Source organism: Delphinus delphis, chromosome 19 (genome assembly GCF_949987515.2).
Source record: "Delphinus delphis chromosome 19, mDelDel1.2, whole genome shotgun sequence".
In the NCBI taxonomy this organism is placed as follows: domain Eukaryota; kingdom Metazoa; phylum Chordata; class Mammalia; order Artiodactyla; family Delphinidae; genus Delphinus; species Delphinus delphis.
In genome coordinates, this window is record NC_082701.1 from 19,371,863 (window position 1) to 19,393,081 (window position 21,219).

The following is a 21,219-nucleotide window of genomic DNA, read 5'->3' on the forward strand; positions in this document are numbered from 1 at the left end:
GTAATCATTGCATTTTTGACACTGAAATTTGTGACTAACTTCAAAAAGTGAAGTAGAAGATTCAACTCACCACCATTTACATGGCTCTTTGGCCCCACCCATCACTTATTAAGTAGTTTATTTCCCCACTGATTTGAAATACTAGCTTTATCACATACTAAATCCCCCTGTATACTTGGTCTATTTTTGAACTCTAGTCTGTTCCACTGATAGTCCTGCACCAAGACAAAAATGGTTTAGCTTTATAATTTCATAATACGTTTCAATATCTGAAGTGTTCGGCTTTCCCTAATTATAATTGAAATTTTAAAATCTAAAATGAAACAATAAAGTTTACCTCCTCACTTTCCCCTCCAAGTGTGTCTACCACTCTCTCGGGCGCCCAGCTCTCCCAACGAGAAACTTTAAAAACTGACACAGCAGTGAATAATGAAAGTGGCTCCGCTCAGAAGTGACAAATCTGAAGAAAAGTCACTGCATTAAAATACGGGAGAGTGTCCTGACTCCCCCCCAACTCGGTCCTTCCACTTTCCCTCGCAACATCAGCCCGCCGGCTGACGCCTGCCGCAATTCCCAGTTCAGCCTCTAGAGGTGGCAGCCAGACGGAAACGAGTGGACCAGGATTGACTCCCAGAGCAGCTGCAGCCGTCGTGACGTCACGTCCGGTCATGGCGGAAGTCCTCCGCTGGCCGATCGGGAAGTAGCTGAAGGCTGGGCGATGGCAGTCCCGGAGGCCCCGCGCCCGGACAGACCCGAGGCCACAGTGCCCCCGCGGTAGGCCGGACCAGGGTGGCGGGCTCCGGGTCCCGAGATGAAGAGCGTCGGGGGCTGAACCGCTACCTTAGAAGGGAACCTGGGAACCCTCACGGCCCCTATTGCAGACCCTCCCTGACTTTGAACTGTAAACTGCCTTTGCCGGGGCTACCCCGGAAGAAGGTCTGCCTGGTATCCTACCGCTCCTACAGGGAACGGTGCGGGCGGAGATTTTACCCTTTCACCATAATAGTAAGGCTGGTGGTAGCCCCGGGCCGGGGGTTCAAGGCCGCCGATTCCCCTTAACATCGGCTCCTTTCCACCGCCGCAGGGATGGAGGGCTCTAAGACATCCAGCAGCACCATGCAGGTGAGCTTCGTGTGTCAGCGCTGCAGCCAGCCCCTGAAACTGGACACGAGCTTCAAGATCCTGGACCGTGTCACCATCCAGGAGCTCACAGGTCAGCGAGACCCTTAGAAAGAGGGTGGTCAAGATCGTTGAAAGTGGGCAGCTTTGGAGATGAAGGTCTTAAAGACTGCACATAGCCTGCCACAGACACGCCTTGTGAGCCTCAGAAGTCGCGTAGTGTCTCTGGCTTCTTGTTTTCTTATCGAGAACATAAAAGAATGTTGACACTGTGTGCTTCTGAGAGCTTTCTATAGCAAGGAAAGGTCCTTAGTTTTCTGCTTCTGTTGTTTCAGAGTAAAGGAATATGTACATTTAAAAATAAACGGCAATTGTTGAGGACTTGCCATATACCAAATGCGTTACATGCATTACTTTTAACCCCCATGGAGTATTACAGTTATACTCGCCTATGGAGTAGTAGTAAAATTATCATTTTATCCATGAGGAATTGAGGCTTAGAGAGGTTAAGTGACTCACCCAGTGGCCAACAGCTGATAAGTAGCGGAACAGAGTCTCAAAGTCCCAAGAAGTGAGATGAAGCTAGAAAAAAAGAAAAGACGGAATAGACAGTTAAAATAAGCTCATGGGTCTAGAGTCAGCCTGCTTAGCTTTAAATCCTGTCATTTACTAGCTGAATGACTTTTTGCAAGTTACTTCACGTCTCTTGACCCTGGTCTCTTGGTTTTCTTTATCTGTAAAATGTAAAACAATCTCAAGGTAGTTGTAAGGATCAAATATGACAAAGACCATAGATACTTAAGAATATGCTGGGGAAAAGTACTCAATAAATATTAACTATTATTATTAATACCTGATTTTTATTTTCTGAGGGGAATTATCTCTTTAATATATTTTAAACTTTATTATGAAAAATTTCAAACATGCAGTCAAGAGAATAGCGTAGTGAACTCCCTTGTATCCATCATCCAGCTTCAACAATTAGCTACATCCTGCCATTCTTGTTTTCTCTATACCTCCATTCACCTCCCATCTCCACTCAATTACTTTGCTCTTTACTTCCTTTTTTTTAAGGTAAATTGTCATGAATTGACAATTTTTAATTGTCAAGTTTTTTGGGTTTTGGCCACGCCATGCAGCATGTGGGATGTTAGTACCCCAACCAGGGCTGGAACCCGTGCCCACTGCAGTGGAAGTGCAGAGTCTTAATCACTGGACTGCCAGGGAAGTCCCTAATTGTCAAGATTTATACATTACAAATCTTAGCCTTTTTTTTTTTGGCTATGCCACGCAGCCTGTGGGATGTGGGATTTTAGTTCCCCAACCAGGGATTGAATCTGGGCCCTTGGCAGTGAGAGCACGGAGTCCTAACCACTGGACTGCCAGGGAATTCCCCTTAGCTGTATGTTTTTGACAGATGTATGCACTCGTGTAACTTAGATCTCCATTGTGATGTAGAAAGCTTTCATCTTCCCAGAAAGTTCTCTCATGTTCCTTCCCACTTATTCTGAGGGAAAGGGGATATTAACTTTTGTTACGGAAAACTTCAAAGTTTATGATGAAGCCCCGTGTACTCATCACTGAGCTTCAACAGTTATCCATACAGGGACTTCCCTGGTGGCTCAGTGGTTAAGGATCCGCCTGCCAATGTAGGGAACACGGGTTCGAGCCCTGGTCTGGGAAGTCCCACATGCCACGGAGCGACTAAGCCCGTGCGCCACAACTACTGAGCCTGCGCTCTAGAGCCTGCGAACCACAACTGCTGAGCCCACGTGCAACAGCTACTGAAGCCCACGTGCCTAGAGCCTGTGCTCTGCAACAAGAGAAGCCACTGCAATGAGAAGCCTGTGTGCCACAGCAAAGAATAGTCCCCGCTTGCTGCAACTAGAGAAAGCCCGCGCACAGCAACAAAGACCCAACACAGCCAAAAATTAATTAATTAAAAAAATTATCCATCCATATTTAACCATGTTTTCATCTACAGCCCCATCCATTCCCTTCCCGCCCCAAATTATTTAGAAGCAAATCCCAAACATATAAATACCATAAATATTTTAGTAAGTATTTTTGAAAGGTAAGGTGTGTCTTTAAAGACGTAATCATACCATTATACTGGAAAAAATTTAACAATCCCTTAATCCGATTTAATGGGTGTAAGGGAAAAAAGACAACAGATTCTTCTTTGTATAAATTGTGCTTTAAGAAAAAGGTGAAGGATATTTCTGATTCTTATACTGTCATACATGCTTCTGCTTTGAGAAGACTCTTTCTGAAAGCTTCGATATTTTCCTTGCTCTTAGCTCCATTACTTGCCACAGCCCAGGTGAAACCAGGAGAGACCCAGGAGGAAGAGGCTAACTCAGGAGAGGTATGAAAACACTGGAATGCGAAGTAGATTTCTGCAGGGTACTTGGTGCTCTTAGACCCCCAGATGTTTGGGATCTCTGGTTAACATGAGACATTCTGCATGATCAGGCCACTGTGGATCATTGGAGGCACAGAAGTCGCACCTGAGGTCACAGGGTTGCTGAATGAGGCATCCATTCAAAAATGTGAAGAGAGGCTCTTCTTTATTTGAAGTGGAATTATAAGCCATTATAGGTGGGAGATGGGATGACCTGGATGCACAGGTCATCCCAGGGCATTCCTGGTTCACCTGGTGTTGTCCTAGCTAATTATTAATATCCACTCCTCTCTAGTCTCAAAAGTATCTTGGTTTGGACACTGAGTTGTGTGATTACACTAGCTTGAAACGGTTGTCAGTGTTAGAGAGTGTGTAATTTTTTTAAACGTGATAACATGAGTGATAATTGTCATTGTCAGAGATCAATGTCATAAGATTTTGATCACATATAAATTATATCAAAGTATGGAAAACATAAAGTATCTACTTTGTTCTATGCCATGGTAAACTTCATTGCAGTCTGCTCTGGCTTTTTCCTTGTGCCATGATTTAGGGCATTCTCTCCCCTACCTTGACTGGTAAATGCAAATATAATAGGGTATAGCATAGTTAGGAAACGCTGTTCCCCACAAAAAATCAAATGGGACTTGGGGTTTGTCTGTACCAAGGGTCCTTTCTTAGAGCAAGTATCCAAGGATTGGCTATATAACACCCATTTCTTAAGTCTCTGTGGTTTCTCAAGTCTTGTGGTTATCAATCAAGGGTAAAGCCAAATAGTTCTGAGGCCACTGGGGAAATGGACTCCACCTCTAAGCTGCCAGGATTCTAATGCTCTCTTATTTCCTCCCCAGGAGCCATTTATTGAAACTCGCCAGGATGGTGTCTCTCGCAGATTCATCCCCCCAGCCAGGTGCCTACTACTCCTCAGCCCCCTGTTCCTTGCCAAAGGCCAGTAGAATTTTAATTAAACCCAGAATTGAGACCTGGAGCCAGGTGATGAAGATGGATCATCACGTAGCCTTTTGGCTCTTCCAGAAAAGACATATTCCCTTATACCTGGCCCATCACTCTCCAGTGTTGATGGAGTTTTTCCTGTAGCCATTCACACAGTGGGAAGGGACAATATCTCTCATGATGAAGAACTGAGAAAAGTTGAGAACGTGATTGACTAATAAAAGAGATGGGCCCTTGAAAAGTTTTAAGATAGCAAATGTTGTTAGATGTTCAGGTTCTTAATTATTGATGCACGTGAAGGTGGCTAGCAAGGGGTAGTATTAAGAAATGGTCTTTCCTGATTCTCCTTCCTTTTCTACTATAGACACACACATATCAGTTTTTGATGCCCCGTCTCCCCCCTTAGTCCATCCAGGCCAACCTTCGTGCTGAGTGTCCCTGTGGAAGACCAGCATGGCCTTCCCTTGGGAGAGAGGTACCCTTGGGAGGTCAGTCGGTCTAGGAGTGGGTATGTGCCTTGAGGCCCCTCAGCCGGTGCTTGAGAGTCTCTGCCACTGGCACTGCAGTAGGTGGAGGAGGCCTCTCTGCTCCCTCATGTGGCCCGTGGGCGGGGGGCTGTCTGCAGGATGATGTCTACAGAAAGTGCCAACAGCTTCACTCTGATCGGGGAGGCATCCGACGGCGGCACCATGGAGAACCTCAGCCGAAGACTGAAGGCAAGTCTGCCTCATGGGTGTCAGGCAGTGGGCCTGGCTGGTAGAGGGGGTGTCTGGGCAGGTAGCATGGGGTAGGCCCTACCCTGACTCTCCCACACTTCCAGGTCACTGGGGACCTTTTCGACATCATGTCAGGCCAGACAGATGTGGATCACCCACTGTGTGAGGAATGCACAGATACTCTTTTAGACCAGCTGGACACTCAGCTCAACGTCACTGAAAATGAGTGTCAGAACTACAAGTGAGTACGTCCAGAGCTTGGGCCCGGGAATGGAGCTCTGAATCTTAGGGCTCTCCCTGCTCTGGGGCTGCGTGGCCCTTACCCAAGGGCTGTGCTCCACTCAGATAAAAGGAATAACAGGTTCCCTCTGGTAAGCATTCCCTGCCTGTGTCCTTGGCAGACGCTGCTTGGAAATCTTAGAGCAAATGAATGAAGATGACAGCGAGCAGCTCCAGATGGAGCTAAAGGAGCTGGCATTAGAGGAGGAGAGGCTGATCCAAGAGCTGGAAGATGTGGAAAAGAACCGTCAGATAGTGGCAGAAAATCTCGAGAAGGTCCAGGCTGAGGCTGAGAGGTTGGATCAGGAGGAAGCTCAGTGAGTGATCACCCTGTTCTTCTATCTTCCTGCCCTCAAGGCTCCAGCAGCGGAAATGGCTTCCAGCTGAATGTGTCTGATTAGTTTGTAAACAGCAGTGAGCTGTCATTCAGCAGCGTGTCTGCTCTGGATCCTGCATATTGTTTCCAGGCCCTGTTTCTAGAGGTTGGTGGGGAGGATTACGTATGAAGGGTCAGCATGATTAAGTGGCAAAAGCGTTGGTTAAATAGAGAGCCGAGAACCAGGCCTCTAGTCACAGCTCTGTCCTGTAGGGACCTGGGCTCATTTGAGTGAGTCAGCCACTGAAGCCGGCATCCTCCTCTGGAAAGATGAGCCTGTTGGCCTACGTTCTTTTCCAGCTCAAAAATTTCATTGGTGCTCTTGACCTGAGAGAACCCTCTGTCTAGTGGAGGAGACAGTGTCCACAGTAACTACGGATGGGGAAGTGAAAGACATTGAACAAAGTTAATTTTTTCATGGGATAGTGTAACAAGTTCCATTAGAAATGATGTATACTAACCATTTAAAAGTCAATAAGGATGTAGAGGGGAAGCGATAGACGCTCAATTATGGCCAATTCAGGGAAGAAACCACCATTGACTAACTCACTTTGTTTCTGGAAAAGATCAGAAATCCAAGAGGTCCTGGTTTGGGAGAGTCCTGTTTTCCTCCCCGTTTTCCATATGGGCAGCTGGAATTTGAGACATTTCTGCCCTTCCCAGGCAAAACATGTAGGGCAAGTATGTTCCTTTGAGTGGGATATTTGCCAAATGTAAAAGATGCTGTAACTAGAAGTGACCATAATCACTAGAAGAAATCATTAAGGGGGGCGGTGGGAGAGAAATTTTAGCCCCAAACAGCCTTTAATGGTCACCTTGGCTGTTCACAGGTATCAAAGGGAATATAGTGAATTTAAACGACAACAGCTAGAACTGGATGATGAGCTGAAGAGTGTAGAAAACCAGATGCGTTATGCCCAGATGCAGCTGGACAAGCTGAAGAAAACCAACGTCTTTAACGCAACCTTCCACATTTGGTAATGAGGGTTGGAGGGTGAGGAGCGTCTGGGAAGCACCACAACCTGGACGTTAGCTGCTGGCCGCTACGCCAGGGTGCCCACCTCCCACGGAATGGGGATCTGTGTCATTTTCACCCCATCTAGGTTTCTTTCACTCCTTGTGATGGGATAGGCACAATCAGGGGACTGGAATTCTAGAGCTTGGTGACTTCCGTTCTTCCAAGGAAAGGGGAAGATTGGAGCTCTCCAGCTACGTGAAAATCTGGTCACCTGCCTGGTGCTGATTTCTTGCCCCCGGGGTCGTTTGTTTATTCATTGATTTGACATTTTATCCATTTCAAATGGTATCTTTTGAGCATCTACTGTGTGGTGACACTGTGCTAAGCACTAGGAAGGCAACAGCAAGCAATATACATTTCGCTTGGGCGAGATGGCTCGGTAACAGGCACTTGTAATACAGTGTGGTCACGGTGAACCCTGGGTGCTGTGAGAACACATAAGGGCACTTTACCCAATTGGAGGAGGCTGCATGGAACGATTCCCCCAGAGGAAGTTGATGTTTAAGCTGAGATACGGAGTATAAGTCTGCAGAGGAGGGGGGTTGTTCCTGGCAGAGAGAACATCATGTGCACAGAAACAGAGGAAAGTGGGAGTGGTAATCTCCAGCTGAACTGAACGGAGCTTATTGTGACTGGAGATTGAGGGTGAAGCAGAGAATGACAGGATATGAAACTGGAGCGTTATCAATTCCTAAAGGATCTTGTAGGCCTCATTAAGGATATGGACTTTATCCAAAAGGCAGTGGGAGCCACTGAAGCATTTTAGTCAGGAAAGTGACATAAGTACAGTTGCATTTGTGCATTTCTGTAATGTGAGAAATGACTTGGGGTAAGAGGGCAAGATTGTTGGTAAGGAAACCTGCCAGCAGGAATCTAAACAGGAGAGGGTAGAGTCGCAGCATTGAGTCTGAAGAGAAGTGGACAGATTTAAGAGGTTCAGGAGGTAGAATCAACAGAGCCTGGTGGTGTTGGGGGGAAGGGAGCTGAGAGAGAGAGAGCATTCAAGGATGACGCCCAGGTTTCTACTTTGGCGTCTGAGCAGCAGGGAGAAAGATGACGACTCACGTTTTAGACATGTATTTAAAGTACCAATAGGACTTGGATATATGAATCTGGAGATAAGGAGAGAGATTTATGCCAGGTTCTAGGTGAGAGCAGGAAACTTCAGAATTTGCTAAGTTTTAAATCCTGTCTGTATTTTTCCCTGCCCTTCTTCTGTAGGCACAGTGGACAGTTTGGCACAATCAATAACTTCAGACTGGGTCGCCTGCCCAGTGTTCCCGTGGAATGGAATGAGATTAACGCTGCTTGGGGCCAGACGGTGTTGCTGCTCCATGCCCTGGCCAATAAGATGGGTCTGAAATTTCAGAGGTAAGAAATGTAGTCCTTTCCTGAGTGTGGTGTGTCTGTGATATAATCTGTATCTCCTACCTGGTACTCTTGTCCACTATGGCAAGAGCCCTTGCTCCCAACGAACGGGGAGTATTCTGTCCATGGAGACTGTCTGCTTCTGGTTTTCCCCTCACCACAGTCCCTTTCCAATGATTGAGCAGTCCTTGAACTGCACGACCACAGCCGTGGTCCCCAACTTCCTGTCTCCGTAACCTAGTGTTCCTAAAGCTGTTTTTCAGTTTTTGTTTCTAAATCTAAACCAGGACATACATGCATCCATAAAAGGCCCCCAGATAATTATCTAATAAATGTAGTTTGTTTGGGAAACAAAACCTTTTAAACATGGAGCCCGTGGGGAGGTGAGAGAGGAGTGGAAATAATAATAGAGGTTCTTGGGTAGCTGAAGACTGAAAATCACTGGGTTATAACATCCCAGTAATCACTTTAGGAGGAGTCCTATTTCCATCTCTGTCTGCATCTCCATTTTAGGTATCGACTTGTTCCCTATGGAAACCATTCGTATCTGGAGTCTCTGACAGACAAATCTAAGGTACCCAGGAAGGTCCATTTTCACTGGAATACAGAATCCTTTTACCTTCTAACGAAATGGTTTAGTTTTGATAATGGCATTATTTAGCTTCTTTCTTAGACTGAGATATCTCATGTTGAGCCAATGTCTGGTTCAGTGTCCTGTCTAGTTCAGGATTAGCTCTTTGGGGCCTGTAAAGAAAATTAAATTTTTACAGTGTTGAGAAGGGCTATGGGCAGATCAGAGCAGAATATGTGCACCAGGACGGGGAAGGCATCGCTGTGCGGTAGATGTTTAACACATTTCCACTGATGGTGAAACAGTCTTAGGTGCATTGTTATTTGCCCAAGGTTACTGTTGCCGGTGGAATACAGACATAACATGACTTGAGAGATCGATAGGATTGGGAACAGTCTCCGGTAACCTGTGTTAGGGCCACAGCTATAGCCAGTTCTCTTTTCTCGGGCAGGAGCTGCCATTGTACTGTTCTGGGGGGCTGCGGTTTTTCTGGGACAACAAGTTTGACCATGCAATGGTGGCTTTCCTGGACTGTGTGCAGCAGTTCAAAGAAGAGGTTGAGAAAGGCGAGACACGTTTTTGTCTTCCTTACAGGTCAGTATCCCCCGGTGCTGAATGAACCTAGAGTAGCACCAGAGTGAGCAGAATTGAAGGGACAGTAGAGTGGAGGCAAAACTAGTACATATAGTGGGAAAGCAGAAAATGGAGTAAGATGAGATTGACACTGATGGGCAGAGACTGATCCAACACTGCAAACAGGACAGAATGTAACCACCTGGTCCCTGGAGAAAAAGAATGTTGACTTAGATGGTGTGGGGGATTTTCTTGCTGCAGAGCTCAAGCCTGCTCTCCAGTTTCAGGGAGGTTTTTCCCTTACACCCTTGGAAATACACAGGAATGCTTCCTTTGATCAAATTTTGTAGGAGCCCAGAGATGGATGGACACCTTGGTTAACACAGTAAGGCTGAGCTGCTTCCATCACCCCAAAACAAAGCATTTCTTTTCTTCTGCCTCCCTTCTCTCCCCATAAGTGAGGAATGCCTAGGAAAACAGTGAGGAGTACTGTAACCGTCACTTACCCTCTGCTCCAGGCTTCTCATCTGTTTGGGTGTGTGTCTTGTCCCTGTACTCCGCAATGACAATGAGGCTCTTGTGACAGCCTTCCTGATATTGGGCTTTCAAGCAAATCCAAAATACACTACCATTCCTTGCCAAGAGTTCTTTAGTAGATAAAATGACGTGAATGGTCCCATGATCAAGTCCCTGCCCATTTGCCTGAACTGACTTAACTCGGATCTCAGTTACTAATGAGTTCTGCTGTGTTCATTTGCAGGATGGATGTGGAGAAAGGCAAGATTGAAGACACAGGAGGCAGCGGTGGCTCCTATTCCATCAAAACCCAGTTTAACTCTGAGGAACAGTGGACAAAAGCTCTCAAGTTCATGCTGACGAATCTTAAGTGGGGTCTTGCTTGGGTATCCTCACAGTTTTATAACAAATGACTTGCTTTTTTCCTTAGGGGTTTGTTTGCCTTAAAGGCTTTAAATTTTGTTTTGTTTGCAAAAAAAAAAAAAAAAGTGTTAAATTCAATTCGGGTACTATTAAACAGCACATGTTTACAATACCGAAAAAGAAAAAAAAATCCACAAAAGCCACTTTATTTTAAAACATAACAGATACTTTCCAGAGCTACAACATGCCATGTATAGCAACTGGCCTTTATCACAGTTTTGACTCTTAACCCCATGCCTTCCTTTCCCTTTGTCCCCGCAAAACAACTAATTTAAGTTTGCTTTTTTTTTTTAGACTGAGTTGAATTGAGATTGATGTGTTTTCACTGGATTTTATCTCTCTCAACTTCCTGCACTTAGAATATGAAATAGAAACTTTTGTCTCCACTGAGACTACAAGATGTGTGAGATGCACAGTTGGATAACGTGAGAAAATGACATGTAAGCTTTGGTCACCACGTGATGTGATCAGAAGCTTGAAATTTAACACTTCTCACTTGGTTCTAGTACTGAATGCCTGCTCTGCTCTGTGTTAGAGATATGAAATTGTGTTTGATACTGTTTGAGACCTTATGGAGAGATTTAATTATTTGTAATAAAAGATTTACTGCAGTCTGATAACTGCCCAGAGGTGCACTGTTGGGTTTTTCTTTAACTAGAATAGAGTACTTTGTATTCTGGGAGAATCGAGTTCAAGTGCAGGTATGTGGAAAGTCTGCTGAAACATGTTTAGAGATGGGTGTTAGTTTTTTAAAAAGACTCTAATGAAAAGTAGACAGCTGTAGAGAAAGCCCTATTTGTGTAGCTCTCAGTAACAGAACAGAGATATTTAACTTTAAGGGGAAATAAAGGCTACCTCCTTGATGCTCAGTCAAGGTCACCCAGATGGTCTCAGTTTTTGAGCCCCTGGTTAATACTAATCTCCATGTCTGATGTTCTCCCTTAATGAACAGTTAAGAGGAAAGCCATAAATATCTTGTTAAACAAAAATAAACTAATTTCACTGATATTCTAATATCTTGTCCCAGCTCTTGGACATTTTCAGTCTGGTATGACGAAGAGGACGTGCTTTATTCACCTTAACTCTTTCTCTGATGCAGAAAAATAAGCATCAAGTTGGAATATAAAACACAGCTCAGAAGATACTTGGAACTTCCATACGCTGAGTATGAAAGTAAGGAAAGGGAGAGATGAGTGCAGTGACAGAAGGCTGTTTATTTTGGGCGGATTCCGCCGGCCTCATGTGTTGGAGAAGTCGCAGCCCTCAGTGCTCCGGCCACCAGGTGGGGTGGAACAGGCCGCTGTCGACCTGGAGTGCTGGCTCCCACGCTGTGAGTCAGGATTGCATAAGAGAGTTCGGCAATGCTCTCCAAGGCAATGCCAGTGATGCTTTGCAAATGCCCCGCAACCTTCAGAAACAGAGACAGATTTCTTATTACTAAATAAACATGTGTTAGTGCACAGACACATTGCTGGGGCTGTTTTCTCAAGCCAAATGTAAATTTTTTCATTTCTCTGAGCTTACAGAGAAGATTAAATCCAGATCCCAGCGTTTGCCAATGGCCAAATTACACTAGGATACCTTTGCCCTGATAGTGTTAGCATGGAAAGTTTCTGGTAGACATTTCCCTCTGCTGGAGATAAGTTTTGTGAAATATGAGAGGGATATTTGGGTCTTGACATTTTTTCTATTTGGGAGGATACACTTATTGGACTTTAACATAGTAGCAGATTATCATCATAATGGGAAATGAACAAGCTGAACTTGGGCCTCCATTTCCAATTTCATAAGAGGAAAACTGGAGAACATTTTTCAGTACCACCGTAGTTTTTCCCTCCCAAATCCTGCTCATTCATCCTAGTCCTGGGTCTTGGCACTTACCTTTTATAGCTTGTCTTCTGTTTTCCTTTAACTGAGGGGAGAATGCTTTCTATTAAATGAATTCTGACCATGCTGGTCCTGCTCAGTGGTGCATACCTGGCTCCAACACTCATGGTTTTGGATGAAAGCACTTGCTGCAATGATTCCTACTGCCAACAGCATGAAGTCTTCCTTCACGGAAATAAACTTTTCCCTAAGTGATTAAAACCATATTAATTTTGGAGCTAGAATGACACTTGATCTTCCAAATCCTAGGGTTATGGGACTTCAACTATGAGTTGTTTATGTTGATCATGGAATTTTTATAGATGGAAAGAAATGGTCAAATAATAGCTAATTGATTCCCTCTTCCAACCTCCCCCAACTCAACAGATTAAAACATGAGCCTCCTGTCTGAATGGCTTACGGACCTTTAGTTGTTCCGTCTGTCTCCCTAACAATGTAACTGTGAGGCTTTTTACCAGTCTGACTGTACAGTAATCAAACACTTTTGTCCAAGTTGCAGCCCTGTGACTGGCTTTTTTTCCTAAGTGGCTATAAAAGCAGTTCAGTAATCTCAAATTATAAGCAGCTATAAAAGAAGAGCTAGGAATGAAAGTATGTTAATTACTAGAAGTCATTTAAATGTTAAAAGTAAAAGCCTTTAGGGTTTTGCTGATTGGGCTCAGTCATCCAACCAAACAACGTATTGGATGTTAATTAGAACGAGATAACCCATGCAGGTTATCTGTGGACTGGGTGCCTTGCTAGGTAAATTCCATTTCCCAAGTTCTTGTGGTATGTTACTGACTCCCTGTTTCTGGAAGGAGCCTACAATAAAGGAGTTGCCTTACCCTTGCAGCTGACTGGGTGTGGAGTTCTCAATTGAAGCCCTCAGCAGGCTCTCATATACAGGTTCATGGAGAAGATAGACTAGGTCCAGTAGGTTCAGGCAGGTTGCATACAGCTGTGTGGCTGGCACCAAACAGCCGTTGTATCCTAGATGGAGTATGCGCACGGTAAAGAGCATTATGAACCTCTTCTCTGATCATAATCACAGCTGTCATGTGACACAAAGCTGCTGAGCTGCTACTGTGCTTCCTGGTTGCTATGTTCTACCGTAAGAAACCTCTGTAGCTGGAGGTCGATTTTAAAGGACAAAGGGAGAGGTAGAAAAATCTCCAGCTACAGTATATATACAACTGGGGCGTATTTGTTTGTTCCCCTCTCATCTCATGCCTCTCCACGAAGTCAACTCTTTGATGCTACAATAAGAGAGTGCTTAATGAGGCCAAATAGAAGCCAGGTGCCGAGACTGGTGTTTGTTTCCCTGACAAGTACTAGAGGAAACTACTTTCCTCAGTCAATGCGCGCTTCCTGCTGTTCCTCACTGGCAGCTTCTGCCCACTGCCCTCAAACCCCTAGGCACATTCTTACTGCCTTCTATGGAAGACTCCAACCCACACGCCCGACACACTTAATAAAGTACCTAAAACCTCCAAGAGCATCTCCACATATGCCAGGGGAGTAGGCAGATTGATTTGGAAGTTCAGGGACTTCAAAACATCAAGCTCTGACTCCAGCAGTTCTTCTTTAGTGTGTAGATACCCAAGAGCCTGGAGGAAATTCAGGACTGTAACGTTGCTGATTATCTGAGCAAAGAAAACCAAAATAGAGTGAAAGGGAGAGCAGGGTGTCAGAATAGAGGTCATACATCTTGGCATAGTAAACAAAGCCCTTCACAATCCAGCCCATGCCTTTATCTCATCTTCTCTCTTGGTAATTCCCCCTTACACTCTACACTTGCCATATAGAATTACTTGCACTCCCCAAACCCACACACTGTCCAAGCCTCTACACATGCTCTTTCCTGTATCTGGATCTCCCTCCTCACCCCCAACACCCCCACTGCTCTCCTTACCTCCTCTCCCTCTTTCCTTAGGATCCACCCATCTCCCCCACCCTCCCCTTCAAGAAGTCATTTTCTCTATTGGTTAAAGTGCAAGTACCAGGGACTTCCCTGGTGGCGCAGTGGTTGAGAATCTGCTTTCCAATGCAGGGGACGTGGGTTGGATCCCTGGTAGGGAACTAGGTCCCACATGCATGTGGCAACTAAGAGTTCGTATGCCACAACTAAGGAGCTGGTGAGCCGCAACTAAGGAGCCCACCTGCCACAACTAACTAAGACCCGGCACAACCAAAATAAAAAAAATAAATAAAGTGCATTACCAAAAATCCTACAGCTAACACCACTTACAATGGTGAAATATTGAACACTTTCTCCCTAAGATTGTGAAAAAGCAAAGATGTCTGCCCTCACCATTTGTATTCAACTTATACTAGAGGGTACAGGCAGTGAAACATTCTTGGATAACAAAAGAATAATGCACTACTGTAAGTTAATACAAGAAAAGAGTTATTAAAAATGTTTGATTAATCTCAAAGAAAGGCAGAACTGAGAGAAGCTTATCTCTAGATGGGAGTGGAGACAGAGGTTAACAGCAGGTGGAAGATAATGAATAAATGTTCTGTTGTTTGTTCCCCCAAAAAGTCATTTTCTCTAAATACACTTCCTCGACTCTCCAAGGCTGATTAGGTCTATTCAGAGCCCTCTGTATTTACACTAATCAGAACACTTGCTCACATTATTAGCCTGTGTGTCTTCTCCCGTCAGGTAATAAATTCCTTGAGAGCACAGACAATATTTTTACTCTTGTAGCCATGGCACCTAGTGCAGCATCTGGCCATAGAAGACAATAAATATTTGTTGAATAAATGATACTATACAGACATCGCACAGTGATGTGGAAACGTTTTATCCTTTATAAATGTAATAGGTTGCCTCTAATACTAATAGGTATGTTGGCAATTCAGGCACCTTAACTGTCCTTGAGTCCAAGGGGAGGAAAGGTGACCTGTATGAATGATGGCATCCGTCCAACAATTATACTTTGGGAACAGAACTTCAGACTATTTAGTAACTGCTTCTGTGTGACCCGTGTGTGTGTGTTTAGGAGGTATGCTTAGGAAGCATAATTACACTCTGGAATTTCTGCATGAGTAGTATCACCTAGCCTAGGAGTGGGTTTCTCAAAGCCACCTTTGGATGAACTGGTTTCTCTCTAACACTCAGGTGCCCATGCGCAACCCCAGCTCCTTACTTTGTAGTGGAAGGAAAGTTTGCTTGCCAGCTGAACACATGACACAAGACGCAGGATAAACTTGTTGAAAAGCTGCTCTTTCAGAGCCCTCCAATTCTGAGGCCCTGTCTTCTCTCTCAGCTGGATTGTGGCTTGCCTGCAGATGTTCTCTGCCTGCTTAACCATAAACCTATAAAGAAGGGAAAGGGGAAAGGAAACAATCCACACTCAGACTAAATGGAGTTTGTGCTTCAAACCGTGTTACATCTTATCCTCTCCAATATCAATCGCTGGCTAAAAAATTTTACATTTGCAAGAAAAAGAGGGTGCAAACCAGGTCTCATGGTAAGGGGCAACTAGCATTTTTTTTTTAAAGGTCTGGGTACATTAGGCATTCTGAGAGGTACCCCTCACAAAGGCCTTATGCTCAGGGCTTTACCTTTCTAGGATTTCTACAGCCTGGTAGCTCACGGATTTCTCCAGACACCATTGTTCAGACAGGAGAAAAACAAACTCTGCCAAAACAGGAAAGAAGAGCTTAATTCACAAGGTGCAACCAAAACGACTCTGTGAACTCTTGGCGTTGTGTAAAAGCCATGATGGGGCCCAGGGAAGAGGGTCAGGAGGTGAGAAAGATGAGACGGAAACAACCCAAGCTGAACCTGTTTCCCTTTGTTGCCAATAGGCAAATGAGAGGCATGAAAAGGAGGCTGACTGCGTGCAAAAACAAAGGCTTACTGAGCCCCCTCAGGGCCCCTTGAGCCTTCCTATGGGTCTCAGCTGATAAAAGGCTTGGCCAGCGACACACAAACAAACCAGCTGGTCTAGCTGGCCTTTACACCATGCTGGGAACCTCCAGCTTCAAGAGAGATTTTGGATGGATAAAAACCCTAACCCCTATATTCTGTTTTCAGTGGAATGTTGATAGGAACAGAAAGGTCCCTCCTGGAGCTTTGATATTCTTTATAACACTGTTTGTTTAGTAACCACCCACTGGAGAACTCCCATTGCTCTACAAACACAATTCACCTTACAGCTGGACACCACTTCTCCACCACCAGTTTGTTGGGTAAGTCTGTGGTGGCTAAGCCTCTCCCCAGGAGCAAGCTTGTTACTCTGAAGTGGCTTGTTTGGAAGCAACATCCCCTAAATCAGGGAACATAGCCCAACTTGGGTGGGGGAAGTCATTGGGAAGGTGGGAAGGGTAAGATACCTTGGCAAGATTTTAGGCTGCCTGTGTTTCTCTTTGAAAGAACAGCCCCAGATAGAATTCTATTTAGTTAGCAATATCATTAGAGGGTGGAAACAAGGATAAACGTTAGTTCTCAAAGCTCCTGCAGAACTAGGAACTTTTAGCATTGATCAGCAACAAATTACATACAGTCAAATTTCCATTACCATATGTCGTCAGAGAAAATCTGACTTAGAGGAAAAACAATCTATACAAGTTAAGCTAGCACAAGACAGTTTAACAATCTACTTGACACAGGTTACACATAGCTACAAGCACAAAACCTTATCATTACAGAGGCCAAAGCTCTGCTAACAGTGTCCAATGAAGAAGATAATTAGTTTAAGCAATTAAGCAAAGTATCCTAGAACACATAATGTGTGTTATTAGCCAGTCCTTTTATTTGCTGGAACTTAGGTGTTATTTCTTTGTTTTCCTGTGTGTGTGTGTATAGTTGTTTGGTTTTATTTTGTTTTTGATCTGAATCATCTGGGCAATTGTTTCTATTTTCCATTTTAATTTGCCAAGAAAGCAGTTTTGGTTAGGTGGAATGGATGAGGGTTACACCCCTCTCCTGCTACTGGCTCCACCTCCGTACAAACACACTCAGATCTATTAACTAAAAGACCCTCCCCTTCTACTCTCTTAAGCTAGGGCTCTCTCTCTCTAGCTTCCATGACTGTGAAATTCCTTGAAAGCCTAGCTTCCACCTGCTGCTTCCACTTCATCATTCACTCCCTAATGTTCTGCAATTTGGCTTCTACTTTTTACAGCCTGCTGAAATGATTGTCTCAAAGGTCAGAAAATACATCCAAATTGTTAAATATCATGGCCCTCTTGCAATCGTCATTCCTGGTGTTCATATCCGTGAAGTATCTGAAATTGCTGACCATGAAACTCTCCTCTTGCTTCCAAAGGTTTCTAGGTTCTGTTCCTAACTCCCCAACCATTCCATCTATTTCCTTCATGACTCTTCCTCCTACTCCACTTTCCTGAACACAAAATGTCTCCCAAGGAACTGTACTAGACCCGCTTCTCTTCTCTCCCTCTAGGAGCTCATCCTGTGCCACAGTTTCAACAGTATCATTCTGGAGAGAACTCCCAAACCCTTATCTCTAGTTTGACCTCTCTTCTGACTTACTCTTTAAACAACCTGCTAGAAACCTTCCTCTACATGTCCCACAAGCACTTGAAACTCAGTAGGTCCCAAACCAAAGCTATTTTCTTTCCCAAACAAGTCACATTTCCTCCCATTTTATTTATTTTAATGTATGTGTGTGTTTCTCTTAGTGGCACCGCTATATGTCTAGGCTCAACCCTTTGGCATAGTCATCTTCGCCTTCTTCACTTCTTAAAATTCATCCATTGCAGAACCCTAGATTTTACCTCTGAAATGTTTTTCATCCATCCTCCCTTGTCATTCCCTCTGCCCTATCACCTAAAAAACTACTCATGAAGACTCCACTGGTCTTCCTACCTCCCATCTCTCTCTACTCCAGTCCATCCTTTACATCACAGCCAAAATAATTTTTTCTAAGGCAAAAGTTACAGTTATATCACTCCCATATGGAAAAAAAAAAAAGACAAAAACAAAAACCCTCAGTGCCTTCTTGTTTTCCTATTAAGTCAGGTATAAACTCCTCACTTTGGCATTCAAAGTTCCACATGGAACGTCTCCAAACCACTTTCTGGTCTGGATTTCAACTACTCTTCCACAGGCTCTGGCCAACCTGGATGACACGGTACCCACATTCACCCAAAATGTCCCTATTTCCATAGCTTGACTCATGTTATCCCCTTTCAGTAGAACCATGGTCCCGGGAGTTCCCTGGTGGTCTAGTGGTTAGGATTCGGCGCTTTCACTGCGGAGGCCTGGGTTCAGTCCCTGGGTGGGGAGCTCCCACAAGCCGTCTGGCAAGGCCAAAAAAAAAAAAAAAAAAGAGAAAGAGATACGGTAAAAAGGAAGGAAAGAAGGAAGGATGGGAGGAAGACGGTCCATATCCACCACCTTCACCAGCCAAAATGTTATCCTTCCTTCAGGGTCTACCTCAAATGCCACGATGCCTGGAGGACTCCTTAATTCATCCTACCCCCACCTCACTCCATCTCTCCTTTCAATCCCCATAAAAGCTTGTTTTACCTGGTATGTCACTTATCTAACCATACTTGTACCTAGTCATTTGCAGATTTGTCCTAATATCCTCCAAAGATGATATACATGGTTTGGAAGCGGGGACTAGATCTCTCGTTCATCTTTCTAACCCAGGGAGCAGGGAGAATAAGTGCTCTATACGTGTTGAAATCTAGGGTAGGGTGCTGGTGAGTCTTGCTCATCACTGTACCCCCAGCGCCTGGCAAAGAGTAGGTACTAACGAAACTTATTTGAATGAATAAGGGACACTGAATCTCAAGGTCGGTGCCTCAAAGAGCGGTGCCCCAGCCTCCCATAAGCCCCGCTCCCCGGCCTGCATCCCCACCCACGATCCGGGTCTCCCTGAAGCTGCCCATCCGGCCCGCAGCCTCCTGCACGGCTTGCTCATTCTGCTGGGCCAAGTGGAGCAGAGCGTCTTCGATCGTCTCTGTGGCAACAGCTCCAAACTGAAAGTCACTGAGAGAGGCCAATCTTGGCCTCACAGGTCGGTCCATTTTCAGAACCTTGTTTGTTGCCCCGGACGTCTCACTGGATCCGTCCCCCTTAGCTTCCCTTCAGAGTCTTCTGCCACACCCTGGATTCTTCGTCCCCTTCCGTGTGCTTGTCCTCCTGGCCTCAAGTCTGAGGAAAACTCATTTCCCAGCACAGCCTCGAGCCTTTCACAGCCTTTTCCAGCCCCAACGGACGCGGACCCTTCAGCCAATCGGAAAGCACGGCCTCTTCTCGCCTGCCCCGCCCTTTCCCTTGGGCCGGGAGCCGCACTCTTTGTGGAAGGAAATGCGGACTACATCTCCCAGCGTTCCCTGCGGCGGCCATGGACTGCTATTCCCAGCAAGTCCCGCGCCCCGGGAACTGCGGAGGGCGGAGCGGCAACATGGCGGCGCCGGGAGGTGGAGACCCTCTGGATGATAAGAGCGGAAAGGGCCCCCTGGCTCAGCGCATCGACCCGACGCGGGACAAACTGACTCCTGCGCAACTACAATTCATGCGGCAGGTGCAGCTCGCCCAGTGGCAGAAGATGCTGCCACAGCGGCGGACCCGGAACATCGTGACCGGCCTGAGCATTGGGGCCCTGGTGTTAGCAATTTGTATCCGTCTGGACTGTAGACTCAGGAAGACCGCATTTGGGGGCAGGAGAAAGGCAGCAGAGGCGTGTAGGAGGGCAATGTGGGGGTGGCAGAAAGAGCCCGAGCTGTGAAAGTCTTGGCTACTTGTAACGCTGAGCCAAGCTGTTTAAGTGTACCTTACTTTGTCATTTTAAAGGTGCTCTTTTAATATAATTTATTAATGATAACGGAATCAGGGTCAGGGCTCAGAAGAGCAGAGGGCAGAAGATCGAATCACTGATTTGGGAGGATGAGAGATCAACAAGGGTGGTTGAGCAAGTCTGGGAAAAGGGAATGTGCATTTTCCACGTGGTTTCCTGAACCCACCTCCCCAGATGGTTACACCTTATACTCGGTGTCCCAGGAGCGTTTCCTGGATGAGCTAGAAGATGAGGCCAAAGCTGCTCGAGCCCGAGCTCAGGAAAGGGCATCAGGACACTGATCCAGACGGGCATCCTGCATCTCCAACCTGCTGGAGTCCCTTCACATGATGGCTGATGCCCCACGACCCTGTAGAAATGGAAGCCTGCTCACAGCATTGCTTTCCTTCTTACTAACTTTGGACGATGATAGAGCCCAAGTAACCACGGGTTTGTGCATTTGGCCATTGTCAAGGGAACATGCCCACCTTGCACTCACTGTGTGTGGCCACTGACTCCTTTTCCTAGTTTGTTTCCTTGTTTGAGGTGTCTGACCTTGGCTTTTCCCAAGCTTTCTGACTTTGTGGTTTATCCCCTTCAGGGTCTGGCTGGGAGGGTGGAGGACGAGAGGTGGGCTCTTAATGGGGGTGAGGGTGGCAGCTCTGTGCAGTGTTGGAGCCTAAAGTGGGAAAAATGGGGTCAGGTTGAGAACAATAAACTGAGTCATCTCTCTCGGAGTCCAATGAGTGTGTTGGGGCTGACACTTCATGCTGGAACGCTCCACAGGCAGTAGCTGCAGCTGTGGCATGGCCCCAGGGAGCCGTAAATGTTTAACTAGAATTGCTTTTTCCATGAGATCTTTCCACCTGATTTAAGGGAGAGATCGTGGTGGGTCACTGGGCTGTTTGAGACTGAACCAGGTCTTGGGGGGAAGGAAGGTCACTCACTCTTCTGTCCTCTACCCTGAGGAACACACTACTCCAACTTTACTGCCTTTTCCCATAGAGAGAGAGAGAGAGAGAGAGATGAAGGATGAGGGACAAGCAGCTTTCATTCTTTTAACTTCCACTGGGGTCTGCTTGTGTAGGCCTAAGGTGGGGTCTGGGTGGACTCTTAGCTTGGTCAGGTGGATTACTGACCTTGCAGTTTCCTCATGAACTGCTGGCAGGAAGCCATAAGGCTGGGCTCCACCCCTGCCTCCCGTTGTGAAACGGGAATTCCTTGTAAATCCTCCCCTGCCTTACCCTGTAAAGCTTTGTCCCCAGTTCCTAAG

The 21,219-nt window shown here is 45.7% G+C and overlaps 3 protein-coding genes across 6 annotated transcripts; 2 read left to right on the forward strand and 1 right to left on the reverse strand.

Moving 5' to 3' along the window:
- Positions 1-670: 670 nt before the first annotated feature.
- Positions 671-11,450, forward strand: BECN1 (beclin 1). Of its 4 annotated transcripts, XM_059997437.1 has the most exons (13): positions 671-774; positions 1,085-1,213; positions 3,420-3,487; positions 4,375-4,433; positions 5,103-5,193; positions 5,298-5,434; positions 5,595-5,789; positions 6,679-6,825; positions 8,088-8,237; positions 8,748-8,808; positions 9,257-9,399; positions 10,139-10,264; positions 10,612-11,439. In XM_059997437.1, the coding sequence occupies exons 2-13, from the start codon at positions 1,087-1,089 to the stop codon at positions 10,619-10,621; spliced, it is 1,314 nt and encodes a 437-aa protein (XP_059853420.1). In that variant the 5' UTR covers positions 671-774; positions 1,085-1,086; the 3' UTR covers positions 10,622-11,439. The 4 variants fall into 4 exon arrangements, 3 of the variants coding, with proteins under 3 accessions (XP_059853420.1, XP_059853419.1, XP_059853422.1); XR_009516997.1 differs by lacking the exon at positions 9,257-9,399 and having other exon boundaries at positions 10,612-11,450; XM_059997436.1 differs by having other exon boundaries at positions 10,139-11,439.
- CNTD1 (cyclin N-terminal domain containing 1) lies at positions 11,430-19,279 on the reverse strand. The gene is made up of 7 exons (XM_059997472.1): positions 19,026-19,279; positions 15,757-15,832; positions 15,339-15,507; positions 13,667-13,829; positions 13,032-13,176; positions 12,295-12,391; positions 11,430-11,725 (listed from the first exon to the last, which is right to left on the reverse strand). Exons 1-7 carry the CDS (start codon positions 19,192-19,194, stop codon positions 11,531-11,533), a joined length of 1,014 nt encoding a protein of 337 aa, XP_059853455.1. The 5' UTR covers positions 19,195-19,279; the 3' UTR covers positions 11,430-11,530.
- A 257-nt stretch (positions 19,280-19,536) lies between these two features.
- Positions 19,537-20,699, forward strand: COA3 (cytochrome c oxidase assembly factor 3). The gene is made up of 2 exons (XM_059997470.1): positions 19,537-19,788; positions 20,142-20,699. Exons 1-2 carry the CDS (start codon positions 19,575-19,577, stop codon positions 20,246-20,248), a joined length of 321 nt encoding a protein of 106 aa, XP_059853453.1. The 5' UTR covers positions 19,537-19,574; the 3' UTR covers positions 20,249-20,699.
- The last annotated feature ends 520 nt before the right edge of the window (positions 20,700-21,219 follow it).